The sequence below is a fragment of the Vipera ursinii genome, assembly GCF_947247035.1.
Source record: "Vipera ursinii genome assembly, chromosome: Z".
Classification (NCBI taxonomy): domain Eukaryota; kingdom Metazoa; phylum Chordata; class Lepidosauria; order Squamata; family Viperidae; genus Vipera; species Vipera ursinii.
The window spans coordinates 109,567,244-109,587,449 of record NC_139517.1 but is presented as its reverse complement, the minus strand read 5'-3'; the positions used below and the strand labels follow the sequence as shown (position 1 = coordinate 109,587,449).

Genomic DNA, 20,206 nt, shown 5'->3' with positions numbered 1-20,206 from the left:
CAGTCTCTCCAATCTCATCTCTCCACGTGGAATGGGGTAATAATACTGATCTATCTTATACTTTCTTAACAGTGTTGCAGTAATTCAGGTAATTCAGAAAAATTATTTCACTCTATTGTTCAATTTATATAACATAATACTCTGGGCAGCTAACAAGAAATAAAAACAAGATATGTACCTTGGTGTTCAGGAGAAAGTGATTCAGCTGCATAAATGGTTTCTGATTAAATACTAGTTTCCTTTATGAATTGTATGCAATTCAAAATGATTTGTGAAAATTGAGAACAAATGCATAGCACTTCTTTAAAACAATGGAGGTATTTTTCCAACAGCAAAAGTCCTATGTGGCTATTTTAATGAAATGTTTTAAAGACACAATTATATTAATAAGTTGGGTCATTAAAATGCTGCATCTTGTAACATGTTTTCTGATTTGGAAAATTGAAAAAAGATACTGTTTTAAAAGATGCTGCAATCATCAGTGGAACAACGTGTCTCCAAAAGTTGTGGGTCCTCCAACACTGGAGGTTTTAAAAAAGAGATTGGACAATAATTTGTCTGAAATGGTATAGGGTTTCCTGCCTGAGCAGGCGGTTGGACTAGACGTCCCTTCCAACGCTGTTATTCTGTTACCCATATTGTCAACTGTTATGGAGCACATTTACCAATCTTTTTCAATACATACATAGGTCAAATAGATTATTCCCATCTCAGTGTGGCTTGCATTAAATTTCTGTCTCTTAATAATTTCAGATTCATATACTTACAGATTGCGCTTTTGTTTTAATGTGTTTATCATTTCTAGCTGTCATTCTCCCTTTTTTGCTCCACTTTTCCTTCTTTTTTGGTTTAGTAAACCTCCACCCAAAATTGAAGATCTAAGTGAAAGTTCTTCTGAGAGTGAAGAAGAGGATGAACAGCCTGAACGCCATCAAGAAATTAATACTGATTTACCATCAGAATATTGGCAGATTCAAAAATTAGTGAAATATATAAAGGTAAAAAATTAATTTTGAGGAAAGACTACAAAGAATCACATTGCTTCTCTTCTAATTAAATTATAAATTCAAAATTATTATTCTAGAACCTCTTCGTTTTGTTTTTATTTCTCTAATCAGTTCGCATCCTAAAATCTTTTTGAACCTTTTGAACTTTTGTTGTAGTAGATCTGTAGAATATCATTTAGTTTAATTATAACGATACCCTTTCAGCCCAAAATATTGCAAAATAGACAAGTAATCTAGTGGTACCTATTATAAAGTGGCAAAATATTAAATCTTCTAAATTCTGTGTTATTTATTGAATTTATATAGACATTTATCTCAATGAAATATGTCTAGCATCCTTCAAAGTTGTGACATAAGGAAAAAAAACAAGTAAAAACTTGACCTAACAGCATATCAGGTCTCTGTGCATGAAGATTTTGCAACAATCTGGAATTAGGCACTTCTGATCACATGACATCACCTGACCAATGTTATTATTATTTTTCACTCTGTTGGGATTTATTTATTGATAGGTCTATAAATTTAAGGGACCATTTATGGCTTTTATTTTTATATACAATTCCTTGCTGGATTATATTTGTACATATAAACCATGTTATAGAACATAGTACATAGAATAACAGAGTTGGGACCTTGGAGGTTTTCTAGTCCAACCCCCCACTTGTGTAGGAGACCTATACCATTCCAGACAAGTGGCTGTTCTGTCTCTTCTTAAAAGACTCTAGTGATGGGGCATCTGCAACTTCTGAAGGTTAATTGGTTAATTATTCTCCCTGTTAGGAAGTTTCTCCTTAGTTCTAGGTTGCTTCTCTCCTTAATTAGTTTCCATCCATTGTTTCATGTCTTTGGGAAATAGGTCATAATTTTGAAAATAATTTTGAAAATAATTTTATAATTATAATTTTGAAAATAGGTTATAATTTTGAAATAATATAATTTCAAAAGACTAATTATGAAAGATTTAATCCTACTTTCAGATTTGAATTAAATATCCCAAACAAGCAGGTTGACTCTTAATAGTTCATGCTTCTGATGTGGCTTTTCCAGTAACTATAGGCACACTAGGTGCAAAAAAACCTTTTATTATAATTTTATTTTTTCATTTATTATATAGTAACATATTAAAAAGAGAATATTTTCATAAAAACAAGGTTTCACATCGCATCAATTTAATTGCTGTGATGGAAAACAAAAGAATGTAAAAAAATAGCAAATCCTTTATTTGTTTCATTTTACTAAATTATCCACAAGTTACTTGTGAAAATGCTATAGAGGAATTTCTATTAAATTTAAATAATACAACATATTTGGAAGACTGGAAAATACAGTAGACTTGTTCTCTCTGGGTGTTTATATAATTAATTCCAGAATACGTCTGCTTGAATATGAGAAATATATTAAAATAGCATTGGGTTTTGAGTAAAACAGTATCTTGTATTAATAAGCTAGCAAATAACATACGGTGTACCCATGGGTGGTCATTTTGTCTTTTTAACTATTTTTTAAAATGAACCTTAATGTTTGTACTCATTATTTTTGGCTGTTCCATTGTAAATCACTCTGGGCTCCATCAAAAGGAAAATTGGTATACAATTATTATCTTCCCAACAATGTAAAATCATAGCTGCCAATTCCATAGCTAGTGTTGGCTTTCCTATACATTGAGTTCTTCCCAAGAACTTAGGATATCATAATGTATCAAAGTAGCATATATATGGATCCAAGTAGATCCAAATCTGTTGCAACTGAGAGATGGAAATGCACAGATTTTCCAAATGCTGTCCAAGATGTTTTGATATAGCAGTTATAACAATAATATTATTATTAACAATAAACTGAGAGATAAATTAATAATCTGTAAATGGACACAAATAAAAATGTACATTATGAAGAAAGATTATCTCCTTTTGCTCCATAAATGCAATGCAATATATGTAATGATTTATTAGCTCCAAGAGAAAAATAGCAATATTTATATTGTAATGTCCTTGGAGTTATTCAGTATTTCTAATTAGGTGATGTATCACTGAAGCTTTCCAAAATAAATGTTTGCCACTTGTTATCTATTTGGATGAAGACCTTCACAGTCAAGAAGTAGTGAATTGCTTTAGATTGGCTTACAAAAAAATAAAAATAAAACACAAGACATCACTTATATACGCCCATAAATGTCAACAGTTACAAAAGACTTTTTAATTGGTTTCATACTTTTGTTGGATGAACTTTTTGAAATAATGTATGATGTTGCTGGATCAAATTAGTTTCTCAGATAACAGCTGGAAAAGTGACTTATGGAAGGGTTGTATTAGAAACAGTTCTTTTTATGATCTATTAAAGATAGAAAATAAGTATCATTGCTCATGAAAACAGTACAGGAAAAGAAAACAAATTTCAAGACATGAAGGGCTACCAGAAGGGGGGAAAATGCTCAAAGAAGCCACATCCCATCCAAATATAGGAACTGGATAAAATAATATTAATTTAATAGTGATTGAAATCACTATTAAATAAGTGCTTAATTTATAGGGGTGATCTGCCTTTTTCATGTGCCAAGACTTATTTGTTGTGTACGCAGTCTAATACAGAGAAACATAGAATTGTGTATAAAAATCCTTTATTCTGAAAGCGATAAAAAATTGTTTTGGGGACATCCCTATGATCTTGAAATTATGATTCTAGATTTTGCCCTTTTGTTTTCCATCATCTATTCACATTGTGAAAGAGTTTAATATGACCAACAGTGCTGGGAAGCAATTCTGCCCAATCAAAGAGTTGTAGGCTGTGCTGGGGGTTTGCTTTCCTCATAGATAGATAAGCCAATTTTCCCTAAACCAATCGACATTCCTCATTTCAGCTAACCAGTAAGAGAATGCAAAGAAGACTGTTTAACCTTATCCCTCCTTTGAACCATCACAATTCTCCTAATAAACCTCAAACCTACCCTATGCATAACTTGCTCATAACTTCCCTATCATCATCAGCAGCAGCAGCAGCAGCAGGAGCATATTTCTATGATGAGAAGCTATATAAAGGAAGACCACTTGTAAAAAAAGAAAATACCCAAATGCATCATCTGTTTGTTGCATATAAAACATTTCAAGAGTGAAGTGATAATATATCAACAAATAGTAAATATCAACAAATGTATATTGCTGGCAGTATAAATAATATTGATACAAGTAGGATGGTGAATTTCTACAAGAATTGGCAAGAGAGAACTCAGGAGCTGAAGGGAGAGAAGGATCACTTGCAAAGCTACAATATTTCAAAGGAATATGAGCTTTTTTCAGATTCAAATAAACCCCAACAGACTGAGAAAAAAAAATTGGCTCTCAAAGCCAGGCAACACCATTTAATCGGTTCCAAATTGCTTCAAAACCTTCATGCACAGAAATCTGATACAGTTAGTGTTAGGTCAAGATGTTACTTTGCTGTTCTCACTGTCACAACTTTGAAGGCTCCTGGAGACATTGGGCCCAGTCCAATATAGGAACTAAGTAAAGTCATGATATCCTACCATACCAAAAGATAACTTGCCTTAGGTAATAAAAAGATGTAGTTTTTGAGGTACCAGTGCAGACTGGGGTTTATGTTCTATTTATGCAGCTGGTGGTAGACATCACAGTCTACCCCGCTGCCCCCTGTGTTTGAAAGACAAACTACTAAGCAGCAGGTATCAGCTTACCAAATCTTACCATTTCCCTGTACAGAAAAAAGCCCATGTAACCTACGACCCACAAAGTTGTAGCTAGATCTCTTTATCCATAGATCTAACTTATGGACTCAGGTAGTCTTTCATCTAACACTTACCTGCTAATCACTCCAAAGCCTGCATGATGTTTTTTTAGAAATTATTCACCTTGTTGGAATTTATGAATAACATCCCTTCTTTGAATTTAAGGAGTTTGCTTGCTGGTCTTGTTTATTCCCTGAAAGCATTGCTCCCCTCATATTTGAATACTCTGTTCATATGGTTTAGTTTTTCCTTGGAAAATCTGTTGGCTTTAGTGCAATTCAATTGCCCAACTTTTTATTCAAGCTCAGCTGCTTGTTGTTTTCTTGACAGTATGAAACAGTGATGGGTCTTCCCAGATTAGTCTTGTTAAATGTCTTTTGCAGACACTATTTCAGGCCCAGCCATGACCCCACACCCACTTGTGGCAGTTGCAACTCTTGCCAGATACTAAGAGCAGAACTTCCCCAGATTCCTGTCTATTATCTGCTCTATTTTGAGAAGAATTCAGCAGTTTCCTCTGGTGTTTGACATCAAGCAGAAAGACGGCCAGGAAATGATGTGCCTTCCATACATTCTGGTCCTGGAGTGGGAGGGAAGGTGGAAGGAAAGAAGTTACTGTTAAAAGATCTATTCAGTGTAGCACCCAGGGCTTTCTGTATGCCATGCCCTACAAGTAATGGGTAAAGTATACTTTAAATTTCCTGTAAAATGAATAGAGGCAATATGGATATTTACCTCCTTTCTAATATTTAGTTCTCTGTGATGAAAAGAAGAGATCAGAGTGGAAAAAACAAACTGAAACAAAGGAGAAAGCAGCATAATTCTGTGTTTTGCTTTTCCTCAAAATCTGTTGTGTTCTTTGTTGATCCCTTGTCACTTAAAAAACAATATGGAATTGATGGATGGGCATAGTGAGGCTAGCCTTTCTTATGCATAGTAGCTCTCATTTTTTTAAAACCATGCTGAATGAGTTTGTGGCTTTCTGATAAATAAAATCATTTTTATTCACTCTGGGCTTTATGCTAATTTGGTAGAGCCCAAGGGGTGAGGTCCGGGATTGATCACATGGGGGGCCAGGGTTGGTTGCCTCCGGAGCTCTGGAGTGGGTCGTGGGACTACCTATTCCCACGACGTTAGGGAATGGCAGCAGGTGTACGAACAAAGGGCCGTATCGACATCTGGGAGTGCGTCTCCGCTATTTATAAGCGGTGAGGCGCTCCGACCCTCTGTTTTCGCCCCGAGGTTCCAGGAGCGAGGATGTGCAGCCACCTGAGCTCTGGCTGGTGTACTTGAATGCCAGGTCCGTTGTCAATAAGGCTCCTCTCATCAGGGATCTGGTTGAGGGTGAGCATGCGGACCTGTCTTGCATTACGGAGACCTGGTTGGGCCCAGAGGGTGGTATCCCTCTGGTTGATCTTTGCCCACCAGGTTTCCGGGTGTTGCACCGGCCTCGGGCTCAGGGTAGGGGCGGGGGAGTGGCGGTAGTTATGAGGGAGACCTTGTGTCCGCAGGAGGCCACCGTTCTCCAGATAGTCGGGTGTGAGTCCCTCCTCCTGAGATGTGGTCCTAGGGCGCAGCTGGGCTTGCTGCTGGTGTACCTTTTGCCTAGTCGCGCAGCAGCAGCCCTGTCTGAGCTTCTCGATATCCTCTCGGGGCTGGTGATTGAGTTCCCCAAACTTATGGTTTTGGGTGACTTCAATCTACCATCCCTGGGAGGATCATCTGAGTTAGCTCGGGAGTTCATGGCTTCCATGACGGCCATGGACCTGACGCAAGTAATTCATGGACCGACTCATGTGGGGGGCCACACCCTTGATTTGGTTTTTCTATCTGGACGGTGGTTAGATGATCTTGGTGGGGGTTTCCCAATTGTTTTGCCCCTGTCATGGACTGATCATCATCTCCTGCGGCTGGTCTTCCGTTTTGCCACTCCCCGCCGTGGGTGTGTTGAACCAACTAGATGGTTCCGCCCCAGGCGCTTAATGGACCCTGAGAGGTTCCAGGCAGCGCTGGGGTCCCCACCTGCCTCCTTTGCTCATAGCTCAGCTGATGCCTTAGTGGAAGCCTGGGAAAAGACAGCCACGGAGGCACTTGACCGAGTTGTACCCTTGCGGCCCCAGCGGGCTCCATGGTTTTCCGCAGAGCTCCGGGAGATGAAGCGTTGGAGATGGGGCTGGAGATCCAGCCGGTCTGAATCTGACCGATTGCGACTAAGAACCTATATTAGGTCTTATCTCGTGGCGATAAGGGTGGCGAGGTCTAATCACTTTGCTACCCTCATCGTGTCCGTAGATAACCGCCTGGCCGCCCTGTTTAGGAGGTGAGAGAGGAACCCTTGCAGGGTCATGCCGAGGAGTTTAGTCAACATCTGTCGGACAAAATCTCTTGGATTCGGACCGGTTTGGACTCCGACTGGGCAGAGTCTGACGATCAGGACATGGGTGGTCTTGTCAATGTTATCTGGGAGGAGTTCGATCCTGTGACTCCGGAGGAAGTGGACAGGATTATGGGGAGGCTGAGCTCCACCACGTGTTTATTGGACCCATGCCCTTCCTGGCTGGTTTATGCGGCTCGGCAGGGGACAAGAGGCTGGTTCCAGGCGGTTATATCTGCATCTTTGAGTGAGGGTAGTTTCCCCGCCGTCTTGAAGGAGGCGATGGTGAGACCTCAAGAAGCCTGCCTTGGACCCAGCTGTGTTAAACAACTTTCGTCCTGTCTCCAACCTTCGCTTTCTTGCGAAGGTTGTTGAGAGCGTGGTGGCGCATCAGCTCCCTCTGGTTCTGGATGAAGCTGATTATCTAGACCCGTACCAATCGGGTTTCAGGCCCGGGTACAGCACGGAGACGGCATTGGTGGCTCTGGTGAATGATCTCTGGAGGGCTCGGGACAGGGGATATTCCTCTGTCCTAGTCCTATTAGACCTCTCAGCGGCTTTCAATACCATCGACCATGGTATCCTGCTGCAGCGTCTCAGGGGATTGGGAGTGGGAGGCACGGTTCTTCAGTGGTTCTCCTCCTATCTCCTGGGACGCTCGCAGTCGGTGTTGGCAGGGGGGCATAGGTCGACCTCGAGGCCTCTCGTTTGTGGAGTTCCTCAGGGGTCGGTCCTCTCGCCTCTCCTGTTCAACATCTATATGAAGCCGCTGGGTGAGATCATTCGTGGTTTTGGAGTTGGGTATCATCAGTATGCTGATGATACCCAGCTTTTTATTTCGACCCCAAACCACCCCAGTGATGCCCTCGACGTGATGTCCCGTTGCCTGGAGGCGGTTCGGGTCTGGATGGGGAGGAACAGGCTTCGGCTCAACCCTGACAAGACTGAGTGGCTGTGCGTACCGGCATCTCGGGAAATTCAGAATATTCCATCTCTTTCTATGGGGGGTGAGTTATTACCCCCCGTAGATAGGGCTCGCAACTTGGGAGTCCTCCTAGATTCACAGCTTTCTTTAGAAGATCATATATTAACTGTGACTAGGGGGGCCTTCGCCCAGGTTCTCCTGGTGCGCCAGTTGCGGCCCTATCTAGACCGGGATGCCTTGCGTACGGTCACTCATCCACTCGTGACCTCTCGATTAGACTACTGCAACGCTGTCTACATGGGGCTCCCCTTGAGGACCACTCGGAGGCTCCAACTGGTACAGAATGCAGCTGCGAGAGTCGTGTTGGGAGTCTCCCGATATTCCCTTGTTACACCTTTGCTCTGTGAGCTGCATTGGCTTCCAGTTGTCTTCTGGGTGAGATTCAAGGTGCTGGTAATGACCTTTAAAGCCCTACATGGCATGGGTCCGGAGTACCTTAGGGAGCACCTGTGGCCGGCGTCAACTTCCCTCCGCCCAGTGCGCTCCCACAGAGGGCCTCCTCAGGGTGCCACCGGTCAGAGAATGCTGTCTGGTGGCCCCCAGGGGGAGGTCTTTCTCTGTGGGTGCGCCGGACTTGTGGAACCGTTTACTGGTCGAGCTCCGGATGGCGCCCGACCTTTGCTCCTTCCGACGGGATCTTAAGACCTACTTGTTTGAACAAGCCGGCCTGGCCTGATGGGTTTGGGGTTTTATTATTGCTTTTAACGTATTTTAACTTATTGTTTTAAGGCATTGGGCACTTTGTTTAATCTTTTCTTAATTTTTGTATCTTTGTATTAGTATTTATTGCCCTGTTCACCGCCCTGAGTCCTTCGGGAGAAGGGCGGTATACAAATAAAATAATAATAATAATAATAATAATAATAATAATAATAATAATAATAATAATAATAATAATAATAATAATAATAATAATAATTATTATTATTATTATTATTATTATTATTATTATTATTATTATTATTATTATTATTTCTTTTGCACAAGCATATGAGTTCTCTGTAATTTGAATGCTGCTATCTATAGGGTAGACCCACATTTCTCCTTCCTCTCAAGGAGTTTGACAGGGTGTAACCAGCTAACTCTGAGAGGTAATCTATGTAGGTTTTTTGTTTTGTTTTTGAGAAAGATAGTAATTCTGCTTTGTTTGAAGGAAGGAAGTAATCTCTTTCTGAAAAAGGCCATTCCTTAAGCCAGTTGTGTTTGCCTACTCTCCAACTCTACCCTTTAAAGCAAGTTTGTTATGAAGGTATTGGGAATCAGTTACAAAGGATTACAGAGGAAACAAATTACCTACATGTCTTTCAGTCAGGATTCAAGCTAAATCAAGGGACAGAAACAGAATTTGTTACTCGGGTAGCTGACTTAGATTGGGGAATACATTGTTTGATCCTGTGAGACCTCTCAATAGGAGTATCCTTCTGGATCACCTACAAGGGTTGGAAGTAGTGAGCACTGTTTTACAATGATTCTGTTCTTCAGTCAGTGGTTCCTTATTCATATATCCTGGGGGAAAGTTTTTGAGTTCATGAGAGGCCTGCACAGAGCCTGACAGGGTTCAGAACTCTTTCTCATGTTGTTTTAACCTCTGTGTGAAACCACTGGAAGAGATCATCTATCAGTTCAAGGTGATATGTTATTAGTATTACTAGTCTGACGGCACTTAATTATATGTTGCTACCTTGGGCCAAACCAGCGATACTCTGGAAGTTCAGAACTGGTGTCTGGAGGTTATAACCATATGAATAGGACAAAACCATTTCAAATTAAATCATATCAAAAGAGAGTTGCTTGTTTTCAGTAAGCATCCAATAACATTGGATTATGTGCTAGATGACACTCTTTCTCTGTGGTGGCCGTCATTGTGTGGAACTCTGTCTTCTCTTTTCATGAAGCTATACTTTGATACCTTAGAGAACCTTGGCTCCTGGTGGTCCCTGTGGTATTATTCACCCTTTGTATTTAACTTTTGGATTTTATAATTACATATTTTTCTTTTATATATGGCTGTATGTGTGTGCCTATAGACCTCAGGGATTGGACAGATTATAAGAATTGAAAATATTGTACAAAAATCAGGGGAAAAAATTATTCAAAAAAGAAATTGCAATAAGGAACAAGATAGAGCATGTATCAGATGCTCCAACAGCAACATGGGTCAGTATTCCAATGGGATGTAACACCTGCATAGCTGCAGACTTTGCCTATATAAATACATTTGCAGCTCTATGAATTTAAGAGGTCAGAAAGTCAGGATGTAAAAAAAATGCCTGAGAGACATTTGAGCAACAGTGGAAACCTACATTCTGAACCCAGTCTGGAATTTTTTTCTCCGTATCATGCAATTTTGTTTTCATTCTTCATTTTTTTAAAAAAAACTGGTGATGGTTTTAATTTGAAGTTTGCTCCATGTATTCCTTTGTTACTGAGACATACCAGGCTTGACGGTGTCAGTGCTTAATTAGCTCTTAAACAATACTTATTTTCCACGCATTACAGACATGTAATGTGAACATTATGGAATCTGTGATTTTTATCATGGTTATGATTTTCCACTGGCCCTGGTTATTTTAATCTCTGTGTTTCATTCACTGCCAGGCTATAACCCAAGAACTGCAGAGGATTCAGGAAATGGGACAAGAAGTTATTCCATAACTCTGTAATACTCCTCCATAACTCATCACTAACAAGTTGCAGCTTGACCTGTGTTCTGTAAAACAAAATGAAAAGTTGGATCAGACTATGAATATTTAATAAGATATTGCTATTAAAAAGTCCACCATAAAACCATAGCTGAAGTAATTATGCCTTTATTCTAGCAAATAGCACAAGCATATTCAATAAAAGAGACTAGATCATTACAAGCATATCCACCTGCTTAGATCAAAGTTATGCAACTAAATGAGAAACTAATAAGCTCATATTTTTAATATATCTGACTTAGTACTGTATTTTGTTTTGATATAATGAATGGAAGTTGAACTAAGCTACCTACAAAAAATCATTTGTAGACAACAGGTAGCCACAAGTTAGATTTCAAACAATAATCTAGATTTTTCAGATTCATTTGTAAGGCTAACTTTTAAAGATAACTTGACATTAAAATTGAAAAAATCTGGTAGTACAGTAATAGGGCTGCTTGGGAGGTTAGAATGCGAATGAACTGAAACAGTAGAATTATCTGCCAGGTTTTCTTGGCTTTAATCCCCTATTGAGTCAAGTACTAAGGAACAGAGGAATATCTGTTTCTTTCTTGGGCTTTTAAAAAATGGCAGATATTGTAAGGATAAACCAATGGTTTGTAATGTATTCCTGCAAACATTTTGTATGTTTGATGCCCCCTTTTATTAATCTTTCCCTGGCAAAAGTAAAATATGACTAATTATAGAACTTGTTTTGTACTAGGGGTAGAAAGCTGAGGGCAATGTGGTTGGAAACAAGACATTTCATTTCTTTTTTGGATGGGATTTGGATGTTAGATAATACCCTGAACAGAATTCTACAGGAGCCATATGGACTCCAAGGAGTCTGTGGAGCTTGTGAACTAGTCCCATTGTATTAACTGACTGAGAAATTTCTGTAAGGAGAAACAGAGGCTTCTTTTTCTATTTCCCCCCTTAGTTTGGCTTTTTCAGAAGAAAAGTAAATAAGGCAACTTTAGATTTGTAAGTTTTATATTAACTAATGTTTGTGATCTTCTCATACACCTATCTACATTTTTTGTTTTAGTGGAATCTTTGTTATTGTTCTTTAAGCCCAGTGATGAATGAAATGAAAAACGTTATAGGTCTCATTTCAGAAAGATGGTTTTTCTTTACTTACGGCTGTTACTTAGTATAATTATGTACTTCATCTATCATCCAGAAAATACTTAGAATTTTTTTCTCCAAGCATGCCTTTAATTCTTTTTTTTAGTTTATATTCTGTTTTCATTTTTATTTGTGGATATTTGTGCTGAACCATTGCTGAATCATCCTATAAGTGGAGCTAGATTTTTAGAAATAAAACCTGCCATTAATTTAAAGCTTTAAATTTAAGTGTTGTACTGCCATACCATATCCAGTTTCAAAGATTTTAACAACATGATGCAGTTTTTGTGTACATTTAATAGAGAACTAACAATTTCCATGTTGATTAAAATCTACCTTGAAAACTACCTTGAAAACTTTCTCTAATAGCTACTAGGCAGAAAAATAATTGTTATGGTAATCAGTAGTAATGGTTATGTTGTAACACAAATGTTTGAAAGCATATCAAAAATATTTTATGAGTTTGTTTTAGAATGTAAAACAGTGGAAACAATTTTTGCATATAAATTTCATACAAAAACATACTAGTCTCACTAATGTGAAAGAAACTTTCAAAAGTCAGAACTGTTATCTTCTCTTCTTTCGTTGATTAAAATATTTCACTGGTTTATCAGTGATAATTTAACAGAAATAGCCTTTCATCTATTCACTTCACTAACAAATACCACCAAATTGAAATATGCACATTGCTCTTATAATTTTGCTATAGAACTTTTTTTTTATCTTGATGTGTCTGTTAAGTAAAACCTGTAGTAAAACCTATTGTATCCTGAATTACACTGATGGTCTCATTTATAGGCAGGTAACCAGACGGCTACTGTAATTGCATTGTGTTCAATGAGAGATTTCAACTTGTTTCAAGAAACGTGCCAGTTGGCAATTAGAGATGTTGGGGGTCTCGAAGTGCTGATTAATTTGCTTGATACTGAAGAAATCAAATGTAAGGTGAGTTAGTTACATAGTGAGCAGTATTTTTTAGGATTCTAGTAGCTTTCACAGGGGGTGTTCATTTTGACTTCCAAATCCTCTTTCTTTTAAACAGCTCTGCAACTATCACTTATCTTGTAACACTGTGTATTTTAATTGAAGCCTCATAATGAGTCTTAACATTTAAGCCACTGGGGAAATTTAAAGAATTAAAACAATTAAGAACTTGTGCATGAATTACAGAGCAATTTGGAGAATCCTTCTGGCTTCCATGTACAGGGACAATGGAAATCAAGATTTCTTCGGTTATTTCCTTTTTGCATCCTCACATTAATTCTCTTCAGAGACTTTTGCCATCATGTCTAGGAAGCAAAAGAATTTGCTTCTTCAGCTTTGTCACCACTTGCAGTCATCCACATCACAGTCATGGTTGATAATAGCAATTTTCTATTTGACAGCATGATAATACCTTCTTCTCATTCCATGACTGAAACAATCATCCTTAGGAGTACTTAAGTTTTAAAATAATATATTACACTTTAAATCATTACCATCCCACCTTAGCTTCAAGGTATATAAAATCTGTAATGCTTTGTTACCTATTATCTTGGAGGAAAGGTCAGCTGAGAAGATTATAGGAGTGCTTGTGCAATGGGGCCACTCCCAATAATCTGCTAATTAAGCAGCCCCTGCCACAGCTACTTCCCTTATTTGGTTTTGCCCTTTTCACTAGTATTATGTTCTTTTTGTGCTTGTCACTTTTTCCTTATCCTTCCCTTTGGCACCAACTTTTCTCCAGCTTTCCAGAAGGTAGAGCAAAGAAGATCAGACTGTCAGTATTTCATTTTCAGAAAAGGGGATACTCTGGGGCTTATTTGTTATTTTGTTTTCATTTGTCTCTTACAATCATTGTTCCACTCTCCTCTGATTTGTGTGGTTAGTTCAATTAGTCAATTTTAGTTCTTCTAGCCAATTTTACAGTTCCAACAGTCCCTGTGTTCTCTTTTCTGTTACTATTTCTGCGCTGGCATCTTTCCGTATTTTATTTTATTTGCTATTATTTTAAACTTGGGAGATGATCTAAAGAGGTAGGAGGAGTAGACAAGGATAAGCCACACATGAGAGGCAAAGTCCCCAGTCAGAACCTCAGCTTTCCTGCTGAAGTGATCCATTCGATGGATGAATGGTTTCTCTGCTGACTAGTGAAATTCTAAAGGGGAAAGCAACAAAACCAGAGAAGAAAACAATCATCCTGAGTACAATGAATAGCACAATCCCCAGTTAGAACAACACCACTTAATAATGACTCAGAACAGATGCTGTAGAAGCAGAATATGAATTGACAGTGCTGCCATTGTCTGAGTCCTGGATGGGTGGGAAGTAATAGAGGAAGACCCTTTGCCTTCTGTTTTTTCATTCTGTAATCAACCTGTATGGAAGAAAGAAAGGCATGTAGCATCTCCTGTGGCATGAACATCTGCACAGTACAGGTAGTCCTCGACTTACATTTCATTTAGTGATCTTTCTAGGTTACCATGGCATTGAAAAAGTGACCATTTTTCACAGTTAGGAACTTTGTGGTGTCCCCATGATCATGTGATCAAAATTCAAATACTTGGCACTGGTTCATATTTATGACCGTTGCTGTGTCCCAAGGTCATGTGATCATCTTTTGCAACCTTTTGACAAGCAAAGTTAATGGGGAAGCCCGATTCACTTAAGCAATCAACTGCAGTGATTCACTTAACAACTGTGACAAGAAAGGTAATAAAATGAGGAAAAACTCACTTAACAAATGTCTCACTTAAGTTTTGGACTCAATTATGGTTGTAAGTAGAAGAGTATTTACATAGAAAACTTTTTAAAAAAATTTCCAGTATAGAAGAAAGCAATCCATAACAATGCATTTTTGTTCCATTAGATTGGTTCATTAAAAATCCTGAAGGAAATTAGTCAAAATGCTCAGATAAGACGTACAATTGCTGATCTTGGAGGATTGCAGATCATGGTTAATATACTTGATTCTCTAGATCAAGATTTGAAGTGTTTGGCTGCTGAAACAATAGCTAATGTAGCTAGGTTCAAACGAGCCCGAAGAACAGTCCGTCAGCATGGTGGAATCAAGAGGCTGGTAAGTTGCTTATATACTCATATAAGTTTTGATATCAGAATTTCACTCTAATCATGTCTTTTTTCCTCTAACAGTAATGGGGAACTAAATGTATATCAATATAGTCAAATAATTTCCTTTTTTCATGTGACAGAAAGGTTACTCTGCTTTTTTTTAATGCCACTATGGGGCATTGCATGCCAAAACAACTAGACACAGGGACATTTTTTTTCTCTAGTGCCTTTACTCTCCTCAACATCTAATTCCACAGCACTGTCTTATGTCTAAAGATATTTACCCATGTGGTAGGGCTGTATTACTTTTATCCTTCTCCTCTATTACCTTCTATTATTGGTATCTTATGATTATATTACTTTGTTGTTTGTATCTACATTGAGTTCTTATGTACCAGAGACAAATTCTTTGTGTGTCCAGTCACACTTGGCCAATAAATAATTATTCTGTTCTGTTCTATTCTATTCCTGTTTCTATTTCTATTTTTTTCTATTTCTATTTTTTCTATTTCTATTCTAATTCTACCTTATCCTACCCTACTCTATAGCAGACATTAGCAGAGCCATGGTGGCACAGTGGTTAGAATGCAATATTGCAGGCTAATTCTGTTGATTGCCAGCAGTTTGATTCTGACCGGCTCACGGTTGACTCAGCTTTCCATCCTTCCGAGGTAGGTAAAATGAGGACTCAGATTGTTGAAGGCAGTAGGTAGACTCTGTAAATCACTTAGACAGGACTGTAAAGCATTGTGAAGCGGTATATAAGTCTAAATGTTACTGCTATTGCTACGTGTAGCCTTTTTTAAAAAGAAAATGAACAATCCCCAGTCAAAACAACAATTATCTTTAAAATGAACAGTGCCAGTAGCATCTCTCTGAAATTATAAATATTCTATTTAAACTGATAAGATCAGAATGGCATTTCAGATTACAAATACCTCCTGAAATAAATAGTTTTCTCTTGCATTCTAAACCAAATGGGAAATGCATTAGCAGTCATTCCTTCCAGCAGTTTGGAATAACTGATTAAAAGCTCACTAAATATACTTCTCACTTAACTGGGAGAAGCAGGAGGGTTTTCATGGTTATATAAATGGAAATGTTCCCAAACTTGCCCATTTTTATTGTTTATAATAGTGTGAGTAGTGAGAGAATCCAGGGGTAAACCGCCTTTTTGTGGTATTGAAGAGCTCTGTTTTACCACAACTGCTGAAAATCACCAGAGCATTACTTGCCATTTTGAAGTGGAATACAAACATAACCTCTAAAATAGACCAAAGATAATTTTTAAAAAAGAGCCCGCATCCCAAGAAAAACTTTAAATTTCTAATCTTAATCCTTTGACCCATCCATAGTGCTTCTTTGCCTTTCCCAAAATCTCACATGGGAACTCTCCTCCCCCTCCTCCACCAGAAGATTGCAGACTTTTTTTTTTATAATCAAAAGCTTATAGGCAACAAGAGCTAGAACTGGAGTAAGATATTTTTTTTATTTTTTATTTTAATTCCATTTATATCCCGCCCTTCTCCGAAGACTCAGGGCGGCTTACAAGCTTAGCAGTAGCCTTCATTCTATGTATATGCCTGCTTATTAGGGCTTTCACACACACACCCCCCCCCAAGTGGCATTATTACAAAGTCAGCTTAATTGCCCCCAACAATCTGGGTCCTTCTTTCATTTCTAGAACAAATGTTATAGGCATCTTTATGGTATCTTTTAGTGCCAGGATGCATATTTGATTAGTGCCCATCAGGGTGTACCTGGTCAATTGTACTGGATTTTTGTTTCTTACTAGGTTGGGCTGTTAGACTGTTCTGCAAGCCTCAATCAGCTTCAGGGAAAGGAAATTGAAGTAGCACGTTGTGGTGCTTTGGCACTGTGGAGCTGCAGCAAAAGTGCTAGGAATAAAGAAGCAATCCGTAAAGCTGGAGGCATCCCTCTGCTGGCTCAGTTACTGAAGTCTCCTCATTCAAATATGTTAATACCTGTGGTAGGAACTTTGCAAGAGTGTGCCTCTGAGGTAAGCAGTGTTGCTTCTGAAAATTCAGATATCGATCCTCCACAGGTCAAATAGAAAGCAAAAGTAGTTAGTGACATTAAATTGCAATGATATTCTATCTATCCATTCATCTATATACTAATCAATCACAAGTGATATATATAATTGACTACAACATAAGGTAGTTTCAGTGATTTCCTGTAATTATATTCCATTATATTTAATTCTTCTTTAAATTAATAGAAGTTATGGTATTTACTTGAAAGAAATATGAGGTCATTTCCGAATAATTACAAATAGAATTAACTGAAATTTGTGTTTGGGTGTGTGCGTGTGTTTGGGTGTGTGCGTGTGTGTCACAGATCAGGTGACAAGCTGATCAGTCAATTCCTGTGACAACCAACAGATCCACACTTAGTTGATTAAAAAAAAGACCCTGCACTTGTGGAAAAATGCTAGGGAGGGGGGAAAAAACCCTCACTATCCTTAGGATATTATCTCCAGATTTTGTAATCAATCCTTTTCTGTCTGAGCAATAACAAAATATTTGTATACCAATATGGGTGCTAGTGGGAGATCAGTTAATTTTGAAATTGAATTGCCTTGTTATGTAACCTATTAATTGTATCAGGCTTTTTTTGGCCCAGTATTGCCTTTTTTTGAAGAGAGGTTTCTGACCAATGTGTACGGCTAGTCCTTGATTTACAACAGTTCATTTAGTGACTGTTCAAAGTTACAACAACAGTGAAAAAAGTGACTTATGACCATTTTTCACAGGACCATTGCAGCATCCCATAAACATGTGATCAAAATTCAGATGCTTCGGAACTGGTTCATATTTATGACCTTTGCTGTGTCCCAGGGTCATGTGATCACCTTTTGCAACCTTCTGACAAGTAAAGTCAATGTGGAAGCCAGTTTCATTTAACCAGGTTACTAACTTATCAACTGCAGTAATTCACTTAACAACTAATGGAAGAAAGGTTGTAAAATGGGGCAAAATTCACTTCACAAATGTCTCACTTTACAAAAGAAATTGTGGGCCCAATTGTGATCTTAAGTCAAGGATTACTTGTATTACACATTCTTATTGTACAGTTATACAGTAGGGAGACAGATGGACATATAAATTTCCTAATTGGTTTTGGCAGGAATTGTCAGCCTTAACTCACAAGAAAAAGAGGCTTTGCAGTATAAAGGAATATTTGCTAGTTTTATGGTCTTCTACTAATTTTCATTGTGAGGGGGACAGCAAAGACAAAAAAGCATTTAACTTTGTCCACATTGGCAATTTATTTTCTAAATGTTTTTTAAACCCCTTTCTAATGAGTGTTTATTTGTATTTGTAGCCCAGCTACAGACTAGCAATCAAACAAGAGAAAATGATTGAAAATCTTGTGAAAAATCTGAACAGTGACAAGGAAGAATTGCAAATGCATTGTGCCAGTGCAATCTTTAAGGTAAACATTAATCTTCTGAGACAAAAAATGTTCTCTGTGTACTATTTCTCTTTTAAAAATAATGGGACAAACTGGATACCTATTTAGGAAAGAAATGGTGGAATCTCTTCACCTGCTCTTTATCACAAAAACTGAAATAACTTAACAAGAGCCTAAATAATCTATGCTTATGAGAAAATACATACAAATGGGGTGGAGTGTGAAGGAGAAATAAAGAAATAGTAAGTAATTGAATTTGCAACATGCAAAATTTGTCAATTTATTGATTTTTAAGATGTTGTCAGTTATCTTGCACTGGTGGCACAGTGATTAAAGTGCAATATTGCAGGTAAACTCTGCTCATTGCCTGAAATTCAATCTGACAGGGCTTAAGGTTGACTCAGCCTTCTATTCTTCTGAGGTCAGTAAAATGAGGGCCCAGATTGTTGTGGGCAATATGCAAATAATGCTTTTATTGCAAACCACACAGAGGGTGCTGTAAAGTGCTATAGGCAGTGGTGAGATTCAGCCAGTCCGCACCACTTCGGCAGCTCTGATGTGTCCAAATCTGACACCATGAAACTCAAAGGAAAATGATAATAAAAGCTTTAGATCCAAAGAAAAACTAGCCCTTTAACTTGGATAGTATTAACTCCAAACCCGCTCCCACAAATTAATAATTTAAAGAGGATGGTGAATTATCTATTGCTTTGTCATTCTGTAGTTAGCATAATATTGCTCTAGTTAGCATTGTTTTGTAAATAGCTTGCCATGTTTTTTTCCCTACTTATCTCCCTTCATATGCTTGTTTGCTTATTTATTTAGGAAAAAATATGGCTGCCCATCTACCTATACGAAAATTTGGGGTATTGAACAAAAATTAGAGAATTTTTTTCAATGTATATTTTATTAATTTTTTACAGTAACAATCTTTAGTATTAGTAAGCAACACATTGTCTGGGTTTATATGTTTGATATTAATAGTAGTACAATTTCCATTCTTACCCTTTATTCCATTTTTCTAACCATTTATAAAAATTTTCCCATGTTTGAAAGTATTCTGAATCTTGTTTCCCCTTCATTTTCAATGTGAGCCTATCCATTTCTGCACAATCCAAAATTTTCTTAATTATATCTTCTTCAGATGGTATTTCTTTATTTTTCTCGCTGCTGTTAATATATGTAATATTAGGTATACATGTTTTTTATTATAATTTTCTGAGATTATACCTAAACAAATAATTCTGGTTTATAGTCTACATGTGCTCCTATCGTCTTTTTCTAGCCACCTACTGTATGTATTTTTGACCAATAGTTCTTTGCTTTAAGGCATGTCCATCAAAGATGATAATATGTGCCTGGATTTTTGTCTGCATTTCCAATAATTGCTAGACATATATTTAAACATTTTTGCTAGTCTTGAAGGTGGTAGATACCATCTATAGAACATTTTATATAAATTTTCTTTATAAGTAGCTGACCTTGTTATTTTGTAGTTTCCCATAAGTTTTGCCATTTTTCTAACTCTACATTGTTTTGCCCAAATTATCATTGTTTCTTTAACTTGTTCATCTTCCATTTTTAAATTTAACAGAAAGCTGTACAGTTTCTTAATCAATCTGTCATCTGATGACAATAATACCTGGTTTAACGCTGTCTGGTCTTTGTAAAAACCATATATTTCTGCATCTTTCTCATATCTCATTTGCATTTGCAGGTGTGGCTACCATGATAGCTCAATGCCCTATTCTTCCAATTCTTGTTTGGTTTGTAGTTTCCCATCAGTATTCAAAATACCTTTATAAG

The 20,206-nt window shown here is 37.7% G+C and overlaps 1 protein-coding gene across 1 annotated transcript in view; it reads left to right on the top strand.

Moving 5' to 3' along the window:
* ODAD2 (outer dynein arm docking complex subunit 2) overlaps positions 1-20,206 on the top strand; it is a gene marked incomplete at both ends in the record, with an annotated part of 153,961 nt that overhangs the window by 13,596 nt on the left and 120,159 nt on the right. Inside the window, 5 exons of the mRNA XM_083379420.1 lie at positions 854-998; positions 12,710-12,856; positions 14,760-14,969; positions 16,758-16,982; positions 18,311-18,421. Coding sequence (XP_083235546.1) covers positions 854-998; positions 12,710-12,856; positions 14,760-14,969; positions 16,758-16,982; positions 18,311-18,421 — 838 coding nt within the window. The remainder of the gene's footprint in view (positions 1-853; positions 999-12,709; positions 12,857-14,759; positions 14,970-16,757; positions 16,983-18,310; positions 18,422-20,206) is intronic.